The sequence below is a fragment of the Pangasianodon hypophthalmus genome, chromosome 10 (assembly GCF_027358585.1).
Source record: "Pangasianodon hypophthalmus isolate fPanHyp1 chromosome 10, fPanHyp1.pri, whole genome shotgun sequence".
NCBI lineage: Eukaryota > Metazoa > Chordata > Actinopteri > Siluriformes > Pangasiidae > Pangasianodon > Pangasianodon hypophthalmus.
This window is the reverse complement of record NC_069719.1, coordinates 11,118,734-11,138,012: the sequence shown is the minus strand read 5'-3', so window position 1 is coordinate 11,138,012 and position 19,279 is coordinate 11,118,734. Positions and strand designations below refer to the sequence as shown.

General features: G+C 40.2%; 1 protein-coding gene across 2 annotated transcripts in view; it reads right to left on the bottom strand.

The window, feature by feature from the left end:
- Positions 1-19,279, bottom strand: part of dph6 (diphthamine biosynthesis 6) — a 79,703-nt gene that overhangs the window by 3,517 nt on the left and 56,907 nt on the right. For both annotated transcript variants that reach the window (XM_026934081.3, XM_026934080.3), the window contains exons 13-14: positions 10,300-10,545; positions 4,821-5,217 (exon numbers count right to left, since the gene is read on the bottom strand). In XM_026934081.3, coding sequence (XP_026789882.2) covers positions 4,821-5,217; positions 10,300-10,545 — 643 coding nt within the window. The remainder of the gene's footprint in view (positions 1-4,820; positions 5,218-10,299; positions 10,546-19,279) is intronic.

Here is a 19,279-nt window from a genome sequence, read left to right as displayed (position 1 = left end):
CATACATCATAAATTCAGTTGAAATACTAATTACTTCCTTTGACTGACTGTTATACTAATACTTTACATCCTTTGAAATGTTTCTATTGGAAAGATATAAGCTGAAGTTCCATAGATTTGCTCGCTTTTCTACACATTCTTGTGCCAGCATGCACACTGTCCCATTTAGCTCCATGGAGTTATTATTGTACCTAGGGGTCTAAAAGTGCAAACTGCAAAAAGTGCTAATAGAAGCTCACTGTGGCAGAAATAACTTACTGTCAGGACAGGACAGGACACTTAAGACACCAAACTGGGCTGGCTTATAAATCTGCCGAGATCTTGCTTTATAGCAAACAGTTGGAATTAAAATCTGATACATTTCTTCAAACAAAGGCAAAGTGTAAGTGCAGACAGTGTGTCTACGATGTACAGAATCATTTCTATTGTAAGATATATTGCAAAGATTGGGAGAGGGAAAGGGGGATTATGGAGTGGATAATGTCTGTATATCAGAAATGTGTGTGCACCACAATGACACTATTTCTCATACGAAGTCTGCAAAAAGAAGACAAATGTGTCTCTCTTTTCCAATTCCTGAATTTTTTGGAATAGTTTCAGGTGCTTTGTATGGTTTTTGAGATGTAATTGGGCTGGAAATTTTGCTGAAACTTGGCAACCCTGCTTAATGATGTGACAATGGCAATGGGAATACATCTGTTGTATCGAACACAGTTGTTCAAAATGAGCTGCTGGACTATACACTGGATGGTTTAAGTTGTCAGCTCTCAACTGCGTATTACAGGGTTACTCTAATAACTCATAGTAGCCTATAGCTTGTCAAGCCTCTTGTGATAGCCTCTTGACTTAATTTTGTTTGTGGCTATGTTGCTATTAAATGTCTCACCAAAATCTATGACCTGAATGACTGAAAGCGCACATTCATCTACCACCTCACCATCATCCACTGGGTATTTACAACTCCAGTCTGATTACAAACTGGAGTTCTAAGTGACCTCGTACCATGAAGCGACAGGATGGCAATGCATATTTATGAAGTATACTTAAGTTAAATAGCTGAATGACACCATAATGTGAATAATGACCTAGACAATCAGAGGTCCTGTGACAAATGGGGAATATTGAAAGCGAAATTGGAACAGAAAGGTGAAAGCTCTTTTCAACACCACTTGATAAGCATTCTGCTCTTTCATTAAGAACAAAAGCAGTGTGTCAAGCAAAGACTCAAAGAGCCCACACTGGGTAATTAACTCATATGCGCTGTGATTAAAAACAATACAGGCGACCAGGGGAATTTTTTTCCACGTTTGAGCAGAAAAAAGTACTTTCTTATCTAAGCATGTGGTACACCCTGGGAAGTTGATTCCTTGTGAGATCAACAGTAGATTGCACCATGAACCAGGGACATCACACACTAACTAATGTCCACCAAAGAGTTGAGTTTGTGCCCTTTTTTCAACTAAAATTAGCCATTTAGTGGAACAGACAATGTGATGTGCAGGAAAAAAAAAAAACACTTTTACTAGTATCAGTTGGCACAAATGCACTGGGATCCCAGTCGTCTCCTTTAGCCCTTAATTACCCTCTCCAGAGCCATTACACGCATCAGCACAGCCACCACATTAGTGGAGGAATAGCACCCTAAGGCTCTTTCCGTGGGACAGAAAAAAAAACCCTACAAGAATTCTTTTAAATCACTGCATGTTTTTTTTATTTTCACACCAATGAGCCCAACCTCAATAACAGCAGTGGAACTGAATATTATATTTTAAAAATGCAACACTGATCTTCAATAAAATTTAAAAACACAGATGGCACGGAAAGGCGCTGAATCTTTTTGTGTGAAAATGCCAGCTCTGGTGGGCCTAAAGGGCTTCTAGCAGGGTTTAACTGTGCTACAGTGCACTTCAAACTGTTTCAAATTAAGTGGTAAATGGTTGTGCAATTAGCAAGCGTTGGCTCATGAAAATTGTTTAGGCTGAGGTGAGTGATCATTGTGGCTTGAAGGCCAAGCAAGCAGCAGTTAAGCCGTACTTATGGAGTGCATGTGCTTAGCAGAATAGAAAATTTTGAATGAGTCGCTTGTTATACTTCATCAGAACTGCTTCTGAGAACTGAACAACAGATGTCCATCAACCAAGGGCGGGTAATCAACAGCAAGGCGTGATATGTATAAGGGCGTATTTTATTGTCATTTGAGTCTTGTCGAGTATTACGAATTAAATTTGAATTGCCAACCTAATTTTAAAATGTATTAGTGTAAGAAACTAAACATGTATAGATCCCATTTGTTCAGCTTTAAATACAATGCTAATATCAGTGTTGCAGTGTCTGATACTGCTCAGATTTTGAAGCCCTATCAAGTGCTAGAGCCATCTCTCTACAACTAAAATCTCTAAAAGTGGAGTTACATCAAATTTTTGGCTTACATATACCCAGATAAGCAACTAACATAAATAATTGATTTACAACAGTTACCTTTTAATTCTTAACCATTAATGAATTGTTAATGGCTATGAATAAGTAAAATTCTAAATGGTGGTTATGCTTTGTATTGTACACTAGTGACTTCCTGTCACCACTAGCACACTGGACTCTGAACACATGAGACACATCTGGTTTAGGTTTGACGTGAAGAGAATAAACACATGCTTCTTTGTCCACTCTGTTTTCATGGTCAACTTTTTTTCAAAACAAGTCATGTTCCTTTTTTTTTTTTTTTAACCATTCAGACCAAAGAGGGTAAATAAAGAGAAAGATCTGTTAAAACTCTCCCTTGACCTAATGTCTATAGCCCTGTAGCTAGTCTCTGGTCTGATGAGTTACCTTCACCTATATAATTTATATAAATGCACGCAATTGGATAAGCAGATGCCAAGCTGGTTCACAGCCAGTTTTTTCCTCACATGCTTATTCTTTCTGCTCAGTGCTCAGTCTGCTAAAATACTTAGCTGGGTCTGTATCTGGACTGTAAAACCTTACAGGAGTTATGAAAAGCATTACAGACATAATGATAACATGCTTTATGATCTGTAATCATGAAATTATTATCCTGTGACCAATGTATCCTGATACCAATGTTCAGACTTCCACTATGGTTACTAGCATAGTTCTGATATATCACACAGAGCCTTGCATCCCGCATCAGTGATTAAAAGACACATTTATTTACCCACTCAGGATTTCTTAAGCAGGAGCTCTGACCCGTGAAGCAGGCCTGTGGCACTCTTATAGGGCATGAGTGTCTACCATGGCAAGAGAACTGATTCCACTTCAATGACAGGTTAATAGATGCATTCAGACATAAGCTAGAGAGCAATATCATATATAAACATGATGATGAAGGTCACTGCCAGTGAAAATGTCTATGAAGCTTTTCAGTCATTCAGGTCATTTACTGTCCAATATTACTAAGTCAAGGTGATTCGACTTGTATAATCTAGAAGATATTTTGCCATTTTACGGAATGAGTGTAGGTAAGACTTACCTACATATAAAGAAATCAAAATAAACCTAAAACCAGTGCAATGTAATGACGCAATGCCGGTAGTGGTGTTATGATCATGACACCACTGTTCCCCTGTCATGATACCAGTGTAGACTGTATTTACATGCCACTTCTGAAGGAGTTTGGGAACCAGAAAGTGTTCAGTAAAACCTGTGTCTTTGTCAAATGTGACATGCGCTCACTGGCCACTTTAATAGGAACACCCGCACACATGCCCATTAATGCAGTTCTCCAATCAGCCTATTATGTGGCAGCAAAGCAATGCATAAAATCATGCAGATAGCGGTCAAGAGCTTCAGTTAATGTTCATAACAAACATCAACACACATCAAGCTCTTGACCTGTAATTGCATGATTTCCACATTAATGGCTGACCGATTATTTGCATGAATGAGCAGATAAATATGTGTTCCTATTAAAGTGGCCAGTGAATACAAGCCTTCCAGCTATACACAGCATGACATATAATAACACCACAATCACATACTTCTGAGGAAGAAAGTACTATGCGGTTTACACACTCAGACAAGTCTGTTCTTATTTCTATTCATCATCTGTGATCATAATTTTGTTTCCCACAATAATAAGTTACAGTGACACCAAAAAGTGACAGCAGAATCTCAGCTTTGGCTTATGTTCAAAACACTAATTGATTGTTTCAAAGAGAATACAACAACTGTGCCAGATTGATGAATGTCGTTGCTATTCTTTTCTAGGGAACACAAGAGCTCTTTTGGGATGTGGGAAAACATTTATTCTAAAGAAACATCCTGGATTTCTCTTGAACGGATGAGGATGAAAGGCACAGACAAATTGTGCGTTGTTTTAACATAAGACCTTAGACACAACATTGTACAACTGTACAATGTACATTTAAATGTATTTTAATTGTATTCACTGCATGTTTGGTTTATTTTAGCAATATGTTATTCAGCAGCTTATAACATAGCACTTGATCCAGCACATCAAGTTTTTTATTTATTTATATCGTGCACCAACAGTTAACGCACACGACTTAATGCAACCTCAATACTAAAGTGAAATACTAAGGTCATGAAATTAAGTCCACAGTTACGCCTGTGATCCGAATACTGACGTGTCCAGAATTTCAGGATTCTGTAACTCAGCTATGAATATGCCTCAATGTGACTATTGAGCTGTGATATATTGATTCATTTATGTGTATCACAATGTGCACAATGTGAAAGAAAAGAGTTCATGTTTGAAAAGTACGTGCTATCCAAATTTGGCTGAATATTTGTCATTAGAAATTGTGATTTAAATATATGATGCATAGAGCGAGTATGCTTACCTGCGGAGAGCTCAGTGGCTAACTTATTGCTGTCCTTGTAGAAGATTCTGGTGCATAAAGGAGACAGAGTCTCCTCCATCTGCTCTAGAGCTTGCTGGAAGGAGGTGCTCACTGCCCCCAGGATGCCCTCTGTGCCCATGCACTCTGGTGTTGTGCATGACTCATGCAGGGACACACTCAGGGACAGAGAGGCGTAATAGCGGGTACTGGACTGCAGCACCTGCCAGTGGATAATACCTCCTGGGATCTCAGAGGTCGTCTGACAGGAAGTCCTCTCTGCAGGCTCATCCTGCACAGCAATGACATGAAGTTCCACTGCTGCTCCTCTGGGCAAAGAGGGCATCACTGAAACAACCAGAGGGGGGCACTGAATCTCCTCTACTCCATAGCATGCCTCCTGCAACACAACATACACAGAGTAACTAAACTGTGTGTGTGTGTGTAAACTCAGTAAAAGGTTTGTTTAAAGACCATCATAAAATCACCATGTCAATCATACCAGGGTGATGCTCAGATATGCTCGCCTGTTTTCTAACATTAAGCATCCACACAGAAAATCTTCTCCCGGGGGTCCATTTTCAACAAAACATTCTAGACATGCATGGACCCTTGTACACCACCTCACCATACACCTCTATTAGAAACCTGCCGTGATGGCTTTAAATGTTGTAATCTATAGAGTTAAAATCTCCTTTCTCTCGTCTGGGTGCAGGCCATTATCGCCTCCGAAACATCTTCTGCCTGCGTGTGCTACAATGTACCTCTCAAATAACACTGCGGCAGCCTCATCTGCTAATGGGGGAGAAATGAGCGTTTTATAAAACAGTCATTTCGTCTGGAGTCGATAGGGCAAAACACTTAACCCCCTTTTCAATTTGCCGGATCAATTTTCATCCACTTACACCCCACTCTGTGAGTGCAGAATAATGACAGGTTACATACTCTTTATTTTGAAATTCACTCAAAAACCTGAGAGAAAAGTCTTTGACAGGAGCAAGAGCAGCATTTTGCAACCATTTCAGATGCCCCCCAATATGATCCAATCCACCGTCTGCATGAATGCAGCACTTACCTTGAGATTAAACTTTAGCAAAGGCCTAATTGTGTATCGGCAGCAAATCAACAACAAATCATTCTGAGTGCATGACAACAAATAAAAAACAGAAGTGTGTGAGCCTGTGCGAGTGTGTTCATATGTGTGTGTGAGATGGAGTGACTGGTTGAGGTGCTTTGGTTAACTTGGATGACGCGCTGGCTCTTAGCACTGTGATGGTGTATATGTATTGTTTGTGCGCTGATAAATGTTAGGTGAGCACTTTACATGACTGGCTCGAGGGGCCAAGCTTGGCACTTGTCAATAGTCCTTGAGTGGAGAGGGGAGGGCTGAGGATGGAGAGAGGCGTTAGATGTTGGAGTGAGGCCTTGTTCACCCAGGCTTAAAGGCCAGCCCTCAGGCCCTCTCTATGCATCCTCCACCAGCTACGCCCTCACAGGTCACTACCTTCAAACACTCTAAACTTTCAGACTCTGACTTGTCTCAGGCTGTTAAATCATTGCTCCCCGTTCCCTCGCCTCTTCTTTATTTTATTATTTTTCCTCTCCACCTCTCTGTTAGACAGGAGCACGGCTTTTTTTAGACCACATGTGAAAGCACTTGGCCACCTAACACTTGCGCTTGATGAGAAAACATTTATTAGATTAATCCAATAAAAGAAAAAAGGTGACAAAATTTGATATATGGCACGTCTGAGAGCTCAGGGACAACATGAACGCAGGGGCCCCTTTAATGCACTCTGTCTATTAGTTCATTACAGCTTTCCTCTCACGCTTGTTTACTCTTTCCCGATTTCTTTCTTTAGAATGCATGATCGTTTTCAGGGCTCTGTGCAGTGTGATCAGAGTGGCCCTTTTGCAATTGTGTTTGTTTTTCCCCATTGCGTCTTCTCATACGTGTTCTCTCTTGCTCTCTTTGCTCCTAGAGCATGAAGTGTGTTTGAAACTGAGTGGAGGAAGGAGAGGCGTGCGAGTGGAACAATAAACACCATCATAAGGAATTGGTGTAAAGCCGTTGAACAGCAGGGAGCTGATGGGGGCTGGATGCTTAGGCAGTTCCCCTACATTTCCTGCCCAGCGGGAGGCCTTCGTCGAGTGGACTCAGTAGCTGCAGTTTGTATAAGATTCCCTCCCGCTCACTCGGCGCTGGTCACTTGCTTAAAACTGAGCTGCTGTCTCAGTAGTGAGTAAGCCTTGAAAAATGCCACTAAAACAATTTCAAGTAGTAGAAGTGCAAAAAAAAAAAAAAAAAAAAAAAAACATGAAGCCAACCCAAGAGCTGAAATCAGGCCGTCTGCTCAATTTGCATTTTAAAACATTTTTGGTCGTGTGCTTAAGTCCATAAACTAATATTAGTATGGAGTATAGCAAAGCAGATATCTTCCACATGTACACGTTCAGTTCATATCACATAAAAACATTAGTCTGCATATCCTATTCACAAACCTCAGCACTGAAATCCATAAATGTTATTTCACCCACACACACACACACACACACACACACAGATCAAATTCACTGTGCTCCCAATTAACCCTGTGAGCTTCCTCATCCACCTGATTAGAGAAATTATGAACGCACCGCAACTACATGGCTGTCTGTGGTGAATAGAAGAGAACGTTGTCATGTTTCTATTAAAGACTCTTCCACTTGGATCACTCAGAGCACAGTAAACTGCACGGGAGGTGAATGTGATAAATGTTTTGAGCTGAATCCTCGCAAAAAATAGACTTGATTGTGTCATGTGAGTGCACTGAATTCTATATCTGAAGTAAAACATCTCCTTTGTGCTTACCCATCCAAACAAATAAGACAGGACACCTGGTATGTAAACAATTGTTAGTGATCAATCCAAACCAGTCAGCCAGATCGGTCGTGCCTGAATGATGGTATTGAAGAAAAAAAAAACACTGAGCATTAGAAAAGGTGTGATTTCAGTGTCTAAATGTGCCGTTACTGAAGCATGTCTTTAAAAAAATAAAAGGTCAGAATGAAAAAGGAAAAATGTTGCGAAGCTCTCGTGATATCTACAGATTTTTGTTAGTGGGATATAATTCTAGTATTTTACTGGATGAAACACTGGCTGATAAATAAATATGTGAAATAAATTCATTCTGTCTGAATTCACCTTGGTAAATGAGTCTAAGTAAAAGCTTGTTGCTTACAAAATATATATTTGGTGGCCTGGTCATATTTTGACATTTTCTACTATACATAGTTCTGAAAACTACAGGATATCAGAACTGAATTTGGTGTTTTACTTGCACATATCTCAATCTTATCTCAAGTTAGAGCAGATTAAAATCTGGTTACCCCAAATGCAAAAAGGGAGAAAATCTTACTTTATTCAAATTCCTTTGAAGGACATCGCACCTACATCACATACGTACATTTACAACCTAATCTACCCAACACTACAAGAAAAAAACTTTGAATATCAGCATCATCCACATCAATCTCTGTCTTATGACCATCACGGCACTTAAACATAAGCATCGTCTCTTCACTCAACTGATTACTGTTCACTGATCACAACTAACATCAGTGATTCATTCAGTCCTGTTCTGCTCACATTTTATTAGGGCATTTAAATGTTTTAAAACTTTGTGTGGAAGTGCTTTTTTTGTTTTGAGAAGCAAGAGCATAATGGACAATTTGAAAGTCCACTCCATGAGAAAATCACACTTAGCTTTCACACTGACTACATTTTCCACTGCAGTTGTTAAACTGCAAATTTATGTAAACTAAAATTTATGTTTTCTTAAAGTGGACATGTCATTGTCAGCAGAAAAACTCAATTTTAGTCCAATTTAAACAAAAAACTTTCAAATGTTTTCCAGAAGATAGCAGTAGCAACACTGATGAGTTTTCCCAAACTGCCACTCATTTTTGTTTAACTTGAACCCCTGACACTTGCTAAGTTCACACAGACCTTTCACACCTCTAAGATAAGCCTTCACTACTGGCAATGGAACAAACACTTTACCCACGGTATCTCAAGTGAAAGCACTGCAAACTGTCACGCCATTTTGGCATTAATGATCATTTCTGTTGTAAGAGAATTGAATAGAGTATGGCTAAACAGTAGACAGGTGGCTGATTGAACACCTTGGATGGCTCACTTGATGTCCCCCTAACTCAAACTCTCATACTGTCACTCCTCCATTACAGTGAGCTACCTGATGGGACGTGCCTCTTTCCCCTCAGCACTCAGGCCTGTCATCATTTCAAACTTGTGCGTTGAGGTCAGCATGGAGGCCAAGAGAAGGCTAAACGTGGTGACAGTGCATCCTTTATTTAAAGCTCTCTTTCCTGCTCCCTTAGCTCCACTGATTACTGGAGGAGGAGCAGCCGAGAGCGTGAGCCTGCAGCCTTTATTAGCCATGTGGAGGTGGGGATCACAGAGGGAGCAGGGGGGATGATAAGCTGCTCTGAGGTTTCAGCGACGCTCCAAAAAAGGGACTGGGGATTAAGCAGGCTCTAAGGAAGACATCTGTCTTGGAGCCAGGCTCTGTATTATCAAAGACGTCAGTGTTTCCCACAGCATCAACTTTTCATGAGCGCTCATTCTGGTAAATATGAGCCTCTTCTGCCTCCTCTTTCAGCGGGGTGGCACAGAGGGATGGTAAATTCCATCAGAGAGAAGTATTCAACCTTTTTTCCACAATAAAGTGTGAGAAGGCTTAAAAAATTCTGATTTAAAATATGATACGCGGTTGCCACTTTATTAGGTACACCTGTGTCACTGTTTGAATATCTGCTGTGCTTTATACACTCATTTATATACTACACACACTGCCATAGCATGCTGAAAATGGTCCACCAATCAGATAACATCCTACAAAGTGTACCTTAAAAACTGGTCAGTGAGCATAGATAAAGAGTTCTACATTTGCACTACAATTACACTTAAATAAACAAAAATTTTACTATTTAACTAAACATAGCTAATTGTTAGATAGCTTGTACTGATTCTTGTGCATTATATCACAAGGTTCCCATTTAACTGTCTGACCAATCACAACGTGTGCTAATAATTTGCTAATTTTTGTTTCCTAAGCACACTAACATTGCAACCAAAGACAATTTCATGACGCAATGGACAAGACAGGCCAGATCACTACACATAATTAATAAATTTGGTAACGTGTACCATTATGATTCCCTGGAGCCAGGCTCTGTATTAGCATCCCATGACTATAGCTAATTATTTTTATAAACAAGCCAAAACCGCATCCATGAAGGATTTTAGTAATAAATATTATTCAACATCAATTAACAAGTTCAACTGATAGCCTTTGCGTTTTTAAAGATGTTTCATCACTCATTGGAAGGACTGCAGTAGTTAAACAGATCAATAAGAATGAGTGGAGAAATGTGACTTTGAGTTAACAGTACCCCACAGGGCACAGCTGATGATGCTCACCTGGTCTTGACTGGCCTGTATCTTATCGTGCCACACCTTTCTGACAGCCGGTATGTGTGTAAGGTCTGTGACATAGCAGTGTGCCTGCAGTGTGTGTCCCAACGTGAGACTGGCACTCATGGCACGCAGCACTTTCTCCATGTGGCTGTAACACAGCTGGGCCTGGGAGCCTGGACTCGCTCTCAGCAGCTGCATGGTGCAGGGAACCAGAGCGATCTGACCTGCACAGAACACGGCTTCATCCACCTACAACACACACCATCAGCAAAATCCGTCAGTCTTTATGTAGACATACAGAATTGTCTGTTCAAAGACAATACAACATCTACACAGCAAACAAAAAGCCATTAGCTAAAGCAAAACAACAGAGACCTGTCTGAGGATTAGTAGCATCTACTAGTTTCATGAAAGTGGCTGGAGGGTACAAACTTCACATGTTATAGAGATCAATTATTATATTAATTATTATATTAATTATTATATCAATGTGCATTTTGTACTGTTATTTTACTCTGAATATTGTGTATTCTTGTGTTGAATAATGAACTTATGAAATTATAAGAGTTTGCACATTTATAATTCTCTCATTTTCAATTCATGTTCTATAACATCACGGCTCTGAAAGTAGGTAATTTCCTGCAAGGTTTATATTAATGTGATCAATCTAATGCAGTGGCAGTTCCTCCTCAAAAATAAAACAAAACAAAACAAACAAAAAAAAAACATATAACTGGTGAAATGGTGACGTTTTGTTAAAGGAGTCTCCAATGTCAGTGCTTTCAAAGCAACCAGAGGGAAAGCTGTAAGTTTTCAGACACTGGAAAATCTTGAGAATGAAGGACTTTGCAGATTCTTGGTAACATGACAAGCTACATTATGTCTTATTAACTTGAAGTGACAGGACAAAATGGCTGGTGAGAGAACAACAGTTTATAACTGCTAACAGGACCTTGTTTGATATATGTCCTACAATGTAAAAACCTGTGATTGCAAGTTGGTAATCTGATTTAAGATTATATAGTATAAGAGGAATAAAACACTTCAGGTTGTGCTGTTATTGAAAAATAATCACCACCCCTTCACTCAATTGTTTCCTAAAACAGCACGCCCATAATGTTTTATTCCTCACTTAAATAATAATAATAATAATGCTGACTTGACCTTAAACTTCTTTTTAAACCAACACTTTTATTTCAACCACGGTTACAGCCGCTCTCTGATCTGTTGTTCTCCAGGAAGCAGTTTACATATGAATGATGCAGAACCTTTAAACACTACAGCTAGATACTGTAACTGCGATACCAATTGCTCTCTAACCACATCTGAACCTTTTAAACTTGAAGTGTTTCAAATTAAACATGGATGGTTTAAAAAATAAAAAGGTAAAATAAATAAATAAATACAGCGCATTGGTAAAAGGTGTGCTGGAATAGCACAACATCAATTACCACGTCACACCCTGAATGCAACTTTAACACCAATAATTCACGTTTCACACCATCAAAACATCTGTCTATCTGTGTGTACACTTGATAAACGCAATTAGAAGCATGATAATTAGCTGAGAAGCAGAGAGAAACTTTGACGAAGGAAGTTCCTTGGATCAGTAATCCCGGCTGTAAAAATCCATGCAATCAATGCTATCAGGTATGCAAGAGCAGTGGAGAGGTCAGGCCCAGAGAGACGTATAGGATGAACAAATGAAACTCAGGCCTGAGCATAATGGTCAGGGTAAATAGCTGTAGGTGACATAGTGTTAATTGGAGCTTGGGGAAAGTATTTATCAGCGTGTGGGAGTGCGAGGAGAATGGTGACCTCTGAAGGGATCATAGAAGACCAAATCAATTGATGCATCTCTTGAAACGAGGTCTTTAGCCGATTAGCATATGCGCATGGGCATCGCATTTCCAAACCAGATTACTAGGTTAAGTCCAGGGATGCTGTATTAGCAAAGGCTTAGACACCCCACATATTTGGTTGTGGATACAGTGTGTTAAATAATAAACTAAATATTCCTCTGGTACTGAAAAGTCTAAGAAAAAAAAACGATATAAATTTAAAGTCAGGCATAACGTCATATGTAATGTAACCTTTCAGCTGTCTGTTGAAAATTCTACTGTTAACAAGTGTGTGCATGTAATAAAATCAAAAGTGGAAATCTAATTTGAAAACAACAGATCAACAAAAAAAAAAGTGCTGTGCCAGAGGGGGGAAATAGTCACATCAATTTCCATAGAGTGAAATGGGTTTCCCAAGATTCCTAGCTCCTGGGTTCACCTGTCAACTTTGATGAATCTTCAGCATCTGCCTCTGCTGCTCCAAATTACCGAGGCAGTGCTGGAGATGAGGAGGAAGGGTGGTGGTGGTGGAGTGGGTGCAGCACTGCTTACGAGCGGCAGGATCAATCATTGGATCATTTACCTGCGAGCATTATTTGGCAAAGGCGCGAGAGCAATAGATCTACACCGGCGTAACCTAGCCGCACGTCACAGAGACATCAACAACAAATCGTCATTGGCATTCCATTTATGAGCCATCAAGCGGAATCAGATGGCACAGAGTGCTGGATCAGGTTGGACAGGCGGTGAGGAGATCTCAGCAGAACCAGCGCTCAAAAGAGTTCAGATTCATATTTAAAAAAAAGAATGGCTGTTATTTGTTGATTTGAATATCAAACAGAGGGCAGAGCAAGACTTCTCGACTGTTCAAAAAAAAAACAAAAACCCTCCCATAGGTTTGCAGGCAGGTGTGTAATGATCAATTATTAAGGGCTTAGCTCAGGTTACTCCAGGCTGAGCGGGTGGGGCACGGCTTTTTAGAGCAAACCTGCAAGTGAGAAAGAGCGAGAGAACAAGTGGGAATACTATTTACATAAAATTAACAGTTCAAAAGAATGAGTTCACACACCAATCAAACTTGTTAATTGACTGCCAATGGTGTGTCGCTGGATATACAACACAACTACATTATTCATCTTCCCCGTTGACAAGAAAGACAGTCCAATTTGCATTGGCGTCCAAAACCTGATCAGCAGTCACAACGGCCCATGCATTTTTAATAGAGCACGGGGAGGCTATTAATATTCATAGGGGTCAAACAATTGCATATTTCATTTAACTTTCTATAACCACCAGTGGTTTTCAAAACGATCAACTTCTGATGCTTTGGACCACATGGTGCTGAAAGAATGGGAAGGTTTTAAGTAGTTGAAGCTCTAAGCGCTAAAGTTATCAGGCTGCATTTACAAGTATAATTTTCTCCCACATCTGAAAGTCTGTGCACTTAACTGATGTTTTCTGTATTTGCAATACTGACACTATTATCCAAAATGATAGTTGCAAATGCATCAAGGAACTCATTGAAGCGAAAGCAATATTTTACCCCGTGCTTGAGAGTAATTCCCCATCCTGGTGCACGCTGGCCTCTTTAGCATTAATCAAATGGGTGGTTTGGCTTCATGCTTTATCGACCTTTATTCCTTGGCTTGAACACCATCACTTCTCATAATGCCAATGACATGTCAAAAGGTCAGGCAGCCCCAAGGTCTCTGCTGGGATGCAGGCAGTAACACATATGTAAATGTTCTCTCTGAGGCTGCACCCAGGCCTCGCATGACATCTCCCAGCACTCCAACACACTGAGGGCATTTTAATTGTTGGCTCCTGAAATCTCAGAGGCACAACAACTTTACATATTTGTGTTTGCGGCATGTGAAAAGGCAGTGGAGGTGACCTTAAAGATTTTGCTGAGCGTGTTATTTTTGGCAGACAACAGCCTGGACCATACTGGCAAAAGTGACCTGCTATTGATGATCAGTCAACTTACTTTCTCAGGCCAAGGGCACGGTGAGGAAAAAACACATCAGTGCACTGTAAGATATGCTAATGGTTTCATTTTGCCACTGAAACCTCATGCATAATTAAACCCAAGCAACAGGGGCATAAAACTGTGTGCACACTGACTGACCACTCCAAATCATGTGATACTGCAGGGGGAGCATGGTGTGTATTAGGGATGTAACCAAATATGAATACTTTACTCGGATTGAACAGATAATGTGTTGTAAATGGATAGAAATACAGATACAAATAAGAGGTGCACTATTTATTTTTGTTTGTTTTTTTTACAAAAGCTTGGCAGAAGTGTTCACAGGGCATCTGGCTGAGACTAGATGTGTGCACCGGGACTGGAATCCTGCAGAACACAACAAAAAAGTTGCAAGAGCAGGAGGTTTTTACTGTCCGATATGAAGCTCACTGTACACACAAACACCACATTCATTAACGTAAACCTGCAGTGCGTTGTGATTCTTAGTAACAGCCTGGTCATGTTTGCAGGGGTTTAAATTGTGTATTAATATAACATATCACTGGCAGGTACAAACAAAAATCAGTGAACGGGATTAAAAACAGTCAAGTGCACATCTTTAATTGAGATCATTTATGAACTCGAGTGATGTAGCTCAGGCTGAGGAACTGTCTCAGCCAGAACTCACACACCATGCTGACAGTGCTGGGATTTCTACCTCTAGGGTTTTCCAGTGTATCCTGGGGCAGAGTGGTAGGGTTCAAATTTTAATTACTAAAGACCTTCTAGCTTTAGTCACGCCCGCTTTGGGTTTATATCAGAATACAGATACAGCGCCATTATATTACACCGCTTGTGTTGATTTACAGGAGTTTTTAGATGGCAAGGTGAGTACAAGAAGTTAAAATGCATCACTAGATCAGAAGGCTGAAATCGTCTGCATATCGTAGTGGACAGTGTAATAATCGTGTCAAAGTTGACTCTCATGTATTTGCTTGCGTTAAGCAGAGTTCAAACCATTTATACAAATGAAACCCACGTAACGTACACAGTATTTATGGAAATATGGAAATAAATAATTATATTTCCAATGATGTTAAAGCTATGCAATCAAATTTTGAACTGGACGGCAGTTCGGGTCTTTGTCTTCATCTCGAATAGACTTTGCGTCTATCTGCTACTCCTTCAGCATTAGTGCATTTGAACTGAATCATGTTTAAAGATGGGAGAGGATCACTGATGGGCTCATGGTGAGTTATGCCCTTAGGAAGTTTGCATCCTCTGACACCTAATTTTAAACAAATACAAAACAGCAGAGGCTCAAACTCTTCTTTTTGAACCTGCATCACAAAGCAACCCAACCTTCCTTTAAAAGTCTTCTCTTGTTGTTCTGTTATGTTATTTCATAGCCTGTGCTCTCCAGCAAGCATAACCCGTATATGCTCAACTGTCACACAATATCAGTGTTAAACAACGACATAAATAACAGCGTGAATTGCACAGAGTGGCTGCCATAAGGAACATCATTCAGCATTTCCTGCTTTTTTATAAGGATGAAAAAACTACAAATGTAGCGCAGTGATAAAAATACACTTAGGTGAAATTTAGGAAGGAGATGTGGGGTATGATTGTAGGCGAGCTGGTAGTCTGAGAAAGCTGCGGCATTTGTGATGACACTGGCCTCTTTTCTCTGCTCGCTGCATGTAGTTGTAAATACCCAGCTTCCCCGGCTGTCTGACCTCGACATGCCCACTTCCAGAGATGCCAGCTTGGATAAGTAACACTGTCATGTCGGTTATTGTCAACTTTATGCTGATTGCTCTCCTCTATCTATGGGCTGTTTGGGGTATAAGCAAGGTCAGACAAAGAAGAGAAAACTTAAGTGACACGTCTTACACAAGAGGAACGTCTTAATGTAACCATTAACATTTTATTCTATGTAATGTACATTTTTTTTCTAGTTTAGAAATATATCATTCATTCATTTATGTAAAATGGCTGTTTTAACTCCATAACTAATAAACCTTAAAAAAAAGGAAATGATTCTTCAATAAAAGTGGATAACAAGACAAGCTCTGAGGCAGTGTGTCTGAGTGAGAACAGGGGCATGTTTCCTTTTTGTGTTAAGGCAAAACACTGCCATCAAACTGTCTCGACCTCTGCGTTTTTGACAAATTGGTTGTGAGGCTTTTACGACTGATGCACAGATCGCAAAAATCATTTCTGCCAAGATTCCTCTATGACCTGCCCGTGGGACATGACATGCTCCTCAATGCGCCGCTCTATCAAACCTGATCTTTCCAGGACAATGCAAATGATGACAAATTCCATCATCCGGCATTATGCGCTTTGCCGCTAATCTACCTAATTCAAGAGTGCGGGGAGGGTTCTGCACTTTCAGCTGAGGGGCATGTTGTCTGGCTGAATGATGCTGAAGCAGCAGCGTTTATCCCCCTGTTCAGACACAAACTCACTGGCTCATCTCCAGTTAAATTATTAAAAGAAATAAATGGTCAGTGTAATATTCTAATCCTGAAGTCAGTGTGAAATAATTGAGAATGTCGTTCCTCTCTAATGTCTAGTTCCAGAGTGTAAAGGGAACTCCAAAAGACAGAACTGAATCCAATGTGCTGGTGCAGGTTTTTTTTTTTACACTCTCACAAAGACAGGAATTTAAATATCTACAACATGAGTAATGCCCATATTAGCCTGACTAGTGGACATTCCCAGCACCATGAGGAAATCCTTTAGTACACTCAAGGTTACCCAGAACACACTGCTCACAGCATGGGTCCAACCTGCACAATATTAACGCAACGGAAGGCAGGGAAACAGTACAAAACACAGTGATATCCCCTTTGAAGCAGCTTGCAGTTCAGCATCATTTCAAAAGATGGCAGTATGGCTGCATGAAAGAGAGGCAGCAGCGTCCAGCACACTCTCTCGACAGATACCAGATCGCTTAAACCTTTACAAAACGGTTTCTGCCTACATAAAATCATTACAGCACGAATTAGTATTTATTCAAAATAAAAGTAATCTGGTCACTGGGGGTGATGATCTAATCGCAATCGGTTTCATATTAGCAGTTAATGCTGACTTTTGTGATGCTTCGTAAATCAGCAACTTTTTTGTGTTCAATAATTCTGAATGGGATTACTGCTTGATTTAAAATTCATGGACATGCATAAACTTGTGTCTGGCTTGTACACTGATTTGAAAAAAAAAAAAAAAGCCTCATAAATAAATACATGCATACAATATTTTTTCCCATATTTTTTTATTTCTCCAGTATTACAAATAAAATTATTTTTTCCTGGCTTTTTTATGGGTAATTACACATTAATTACCTATTAAGGTATTACATATGGCTGAATATACATGGCTCATTATAGTTAAGTTTATTCGCCAGAATGTCAACTGTGATGTTCCCGTCGCAAGGAACTTATATGAATAATAAATCTCTGTAAAATTTAACACTGTACTCCTTAAAACGAGACATTGTCTATTACTCATCCACAACACTTTTATATCTGTAGAATGGGCTTAAATGACAATGGATAATGAAAAATGAATGGCCGAGGTACAAAGTTACAACTCAAACGAAGCCCTCAATGAGAAATTAATGACAACACGAGTGGCCAAAAGTAAATGGAACATAAATGTTAATATCATTGAGCCATCAGTTTTAGCTACTGCCATTAAAAACTAACATCTCCTTAATAAATTAAGACAAAACTGCAATGCTCGGCCACTGTTGCATGAAGACCCAATGATCATGTTTCACTGAAGGCACTTACTGTCAGCCGCCACATAAAGGAATGGTGAGATTACAGCGTTTAAGGGAGCAGAGAAAATGGCCTAAAAATAGATTGCCAAGATAAAAGAGTCAAACGGCAACGGCACGAGACAAATTTCCTAATTCCAAAAGTACTATGTAGGCCAATCCACCTGTGTTTTGACCATTCACTGGAGTAGCCTTTCAAGTTTCACTCTATTTGTCCAACACTGAACTTGAGCCTCTCTCTGTCTGTGCGTTTCTGCGTCTCTCCGCTATGTGTTTTGTCAGTTTTGGCTTCTCGTCACTGAACACAAACAGTGACGTACAGGAAAAGAAGTCCTCGTTTCCATAGTAATAGGATGGTCATAGGATGGTACTCTTTTAAATGGTGATTGGAATGGACAGTGCTTGTTGCTTTTTATGTGTGATATAATCCATCCATCCATCCATCCATCCAACCATCCATTCCACTTGAATGTGAATATTCTCTGGCTAAAACACATCTTCAAAATTGCGCTTGTCTCCTGAAACCCTGAATATGAAAATTTGTCACTGGCCTGTGATGGGTGGAACCTGTTTTGCAGTGGCACTGCCATGCATCTCGCTTTAGATGCGTGTTACCGCCGTGTGACAGTCCTCCGAGACCTGTCAACTGAGCGGAAGTGTAAACACATTCATCCACATTAAAGCCTCCATTACTGCCACAGAATTTTAAATGCACAAATCAATCTGTCTGTGTATATTCCGAGCTGAGGCTTTTTACTGATGAAAACAGTATTTAGAGTAGTACAGCGCTGAGGGAGAGTGGAGAGGGCATAAGCTTGAGAGAGCGCACCTGAAAGGAAAACGTCCTCTCCGTCAGGTCCAGGGGTGGCTGATGGTCACTTTCCTGACACACTCCAATATATGTGTGTGTGTGTGTGTGTGTGTGTGGGGACATGAACCAAAATAGTCAAGCACCCATAATACATGAAGAGGTGCTCAGAGGCAATTAGGCTCAGTTGTCAAGGTAGTTCCATTAATGAAGGTGTGTACGGCAGGAGCAGGCGATCTTCCCTGACAGCTCTGGTCCTTCCTGTGTCCACGCCTGGTACAAGCTAACACCAGCCCTATCAATGGCGTGTGTCGGAAGCTAATGGACGTAACATGGCTTATGATTCCACACGACTGCTGCCATTGAGCTTCACCTTCAGGGGTGTCACAGGAGTGCATAAATAATTACCCCTCCTCTCATACTACATTCCACTGCCCTGCTACGAAACCTTCCAGCCTCCACGCATAAACACATAGTCACAACCTGGTTAAGCATATTAATGGATTTTTCAAACATTAAAGGTGTAGTCAGTGATTTTCCATTAGTTTGCTATAGCTACATATATTGAAACCCAAAAT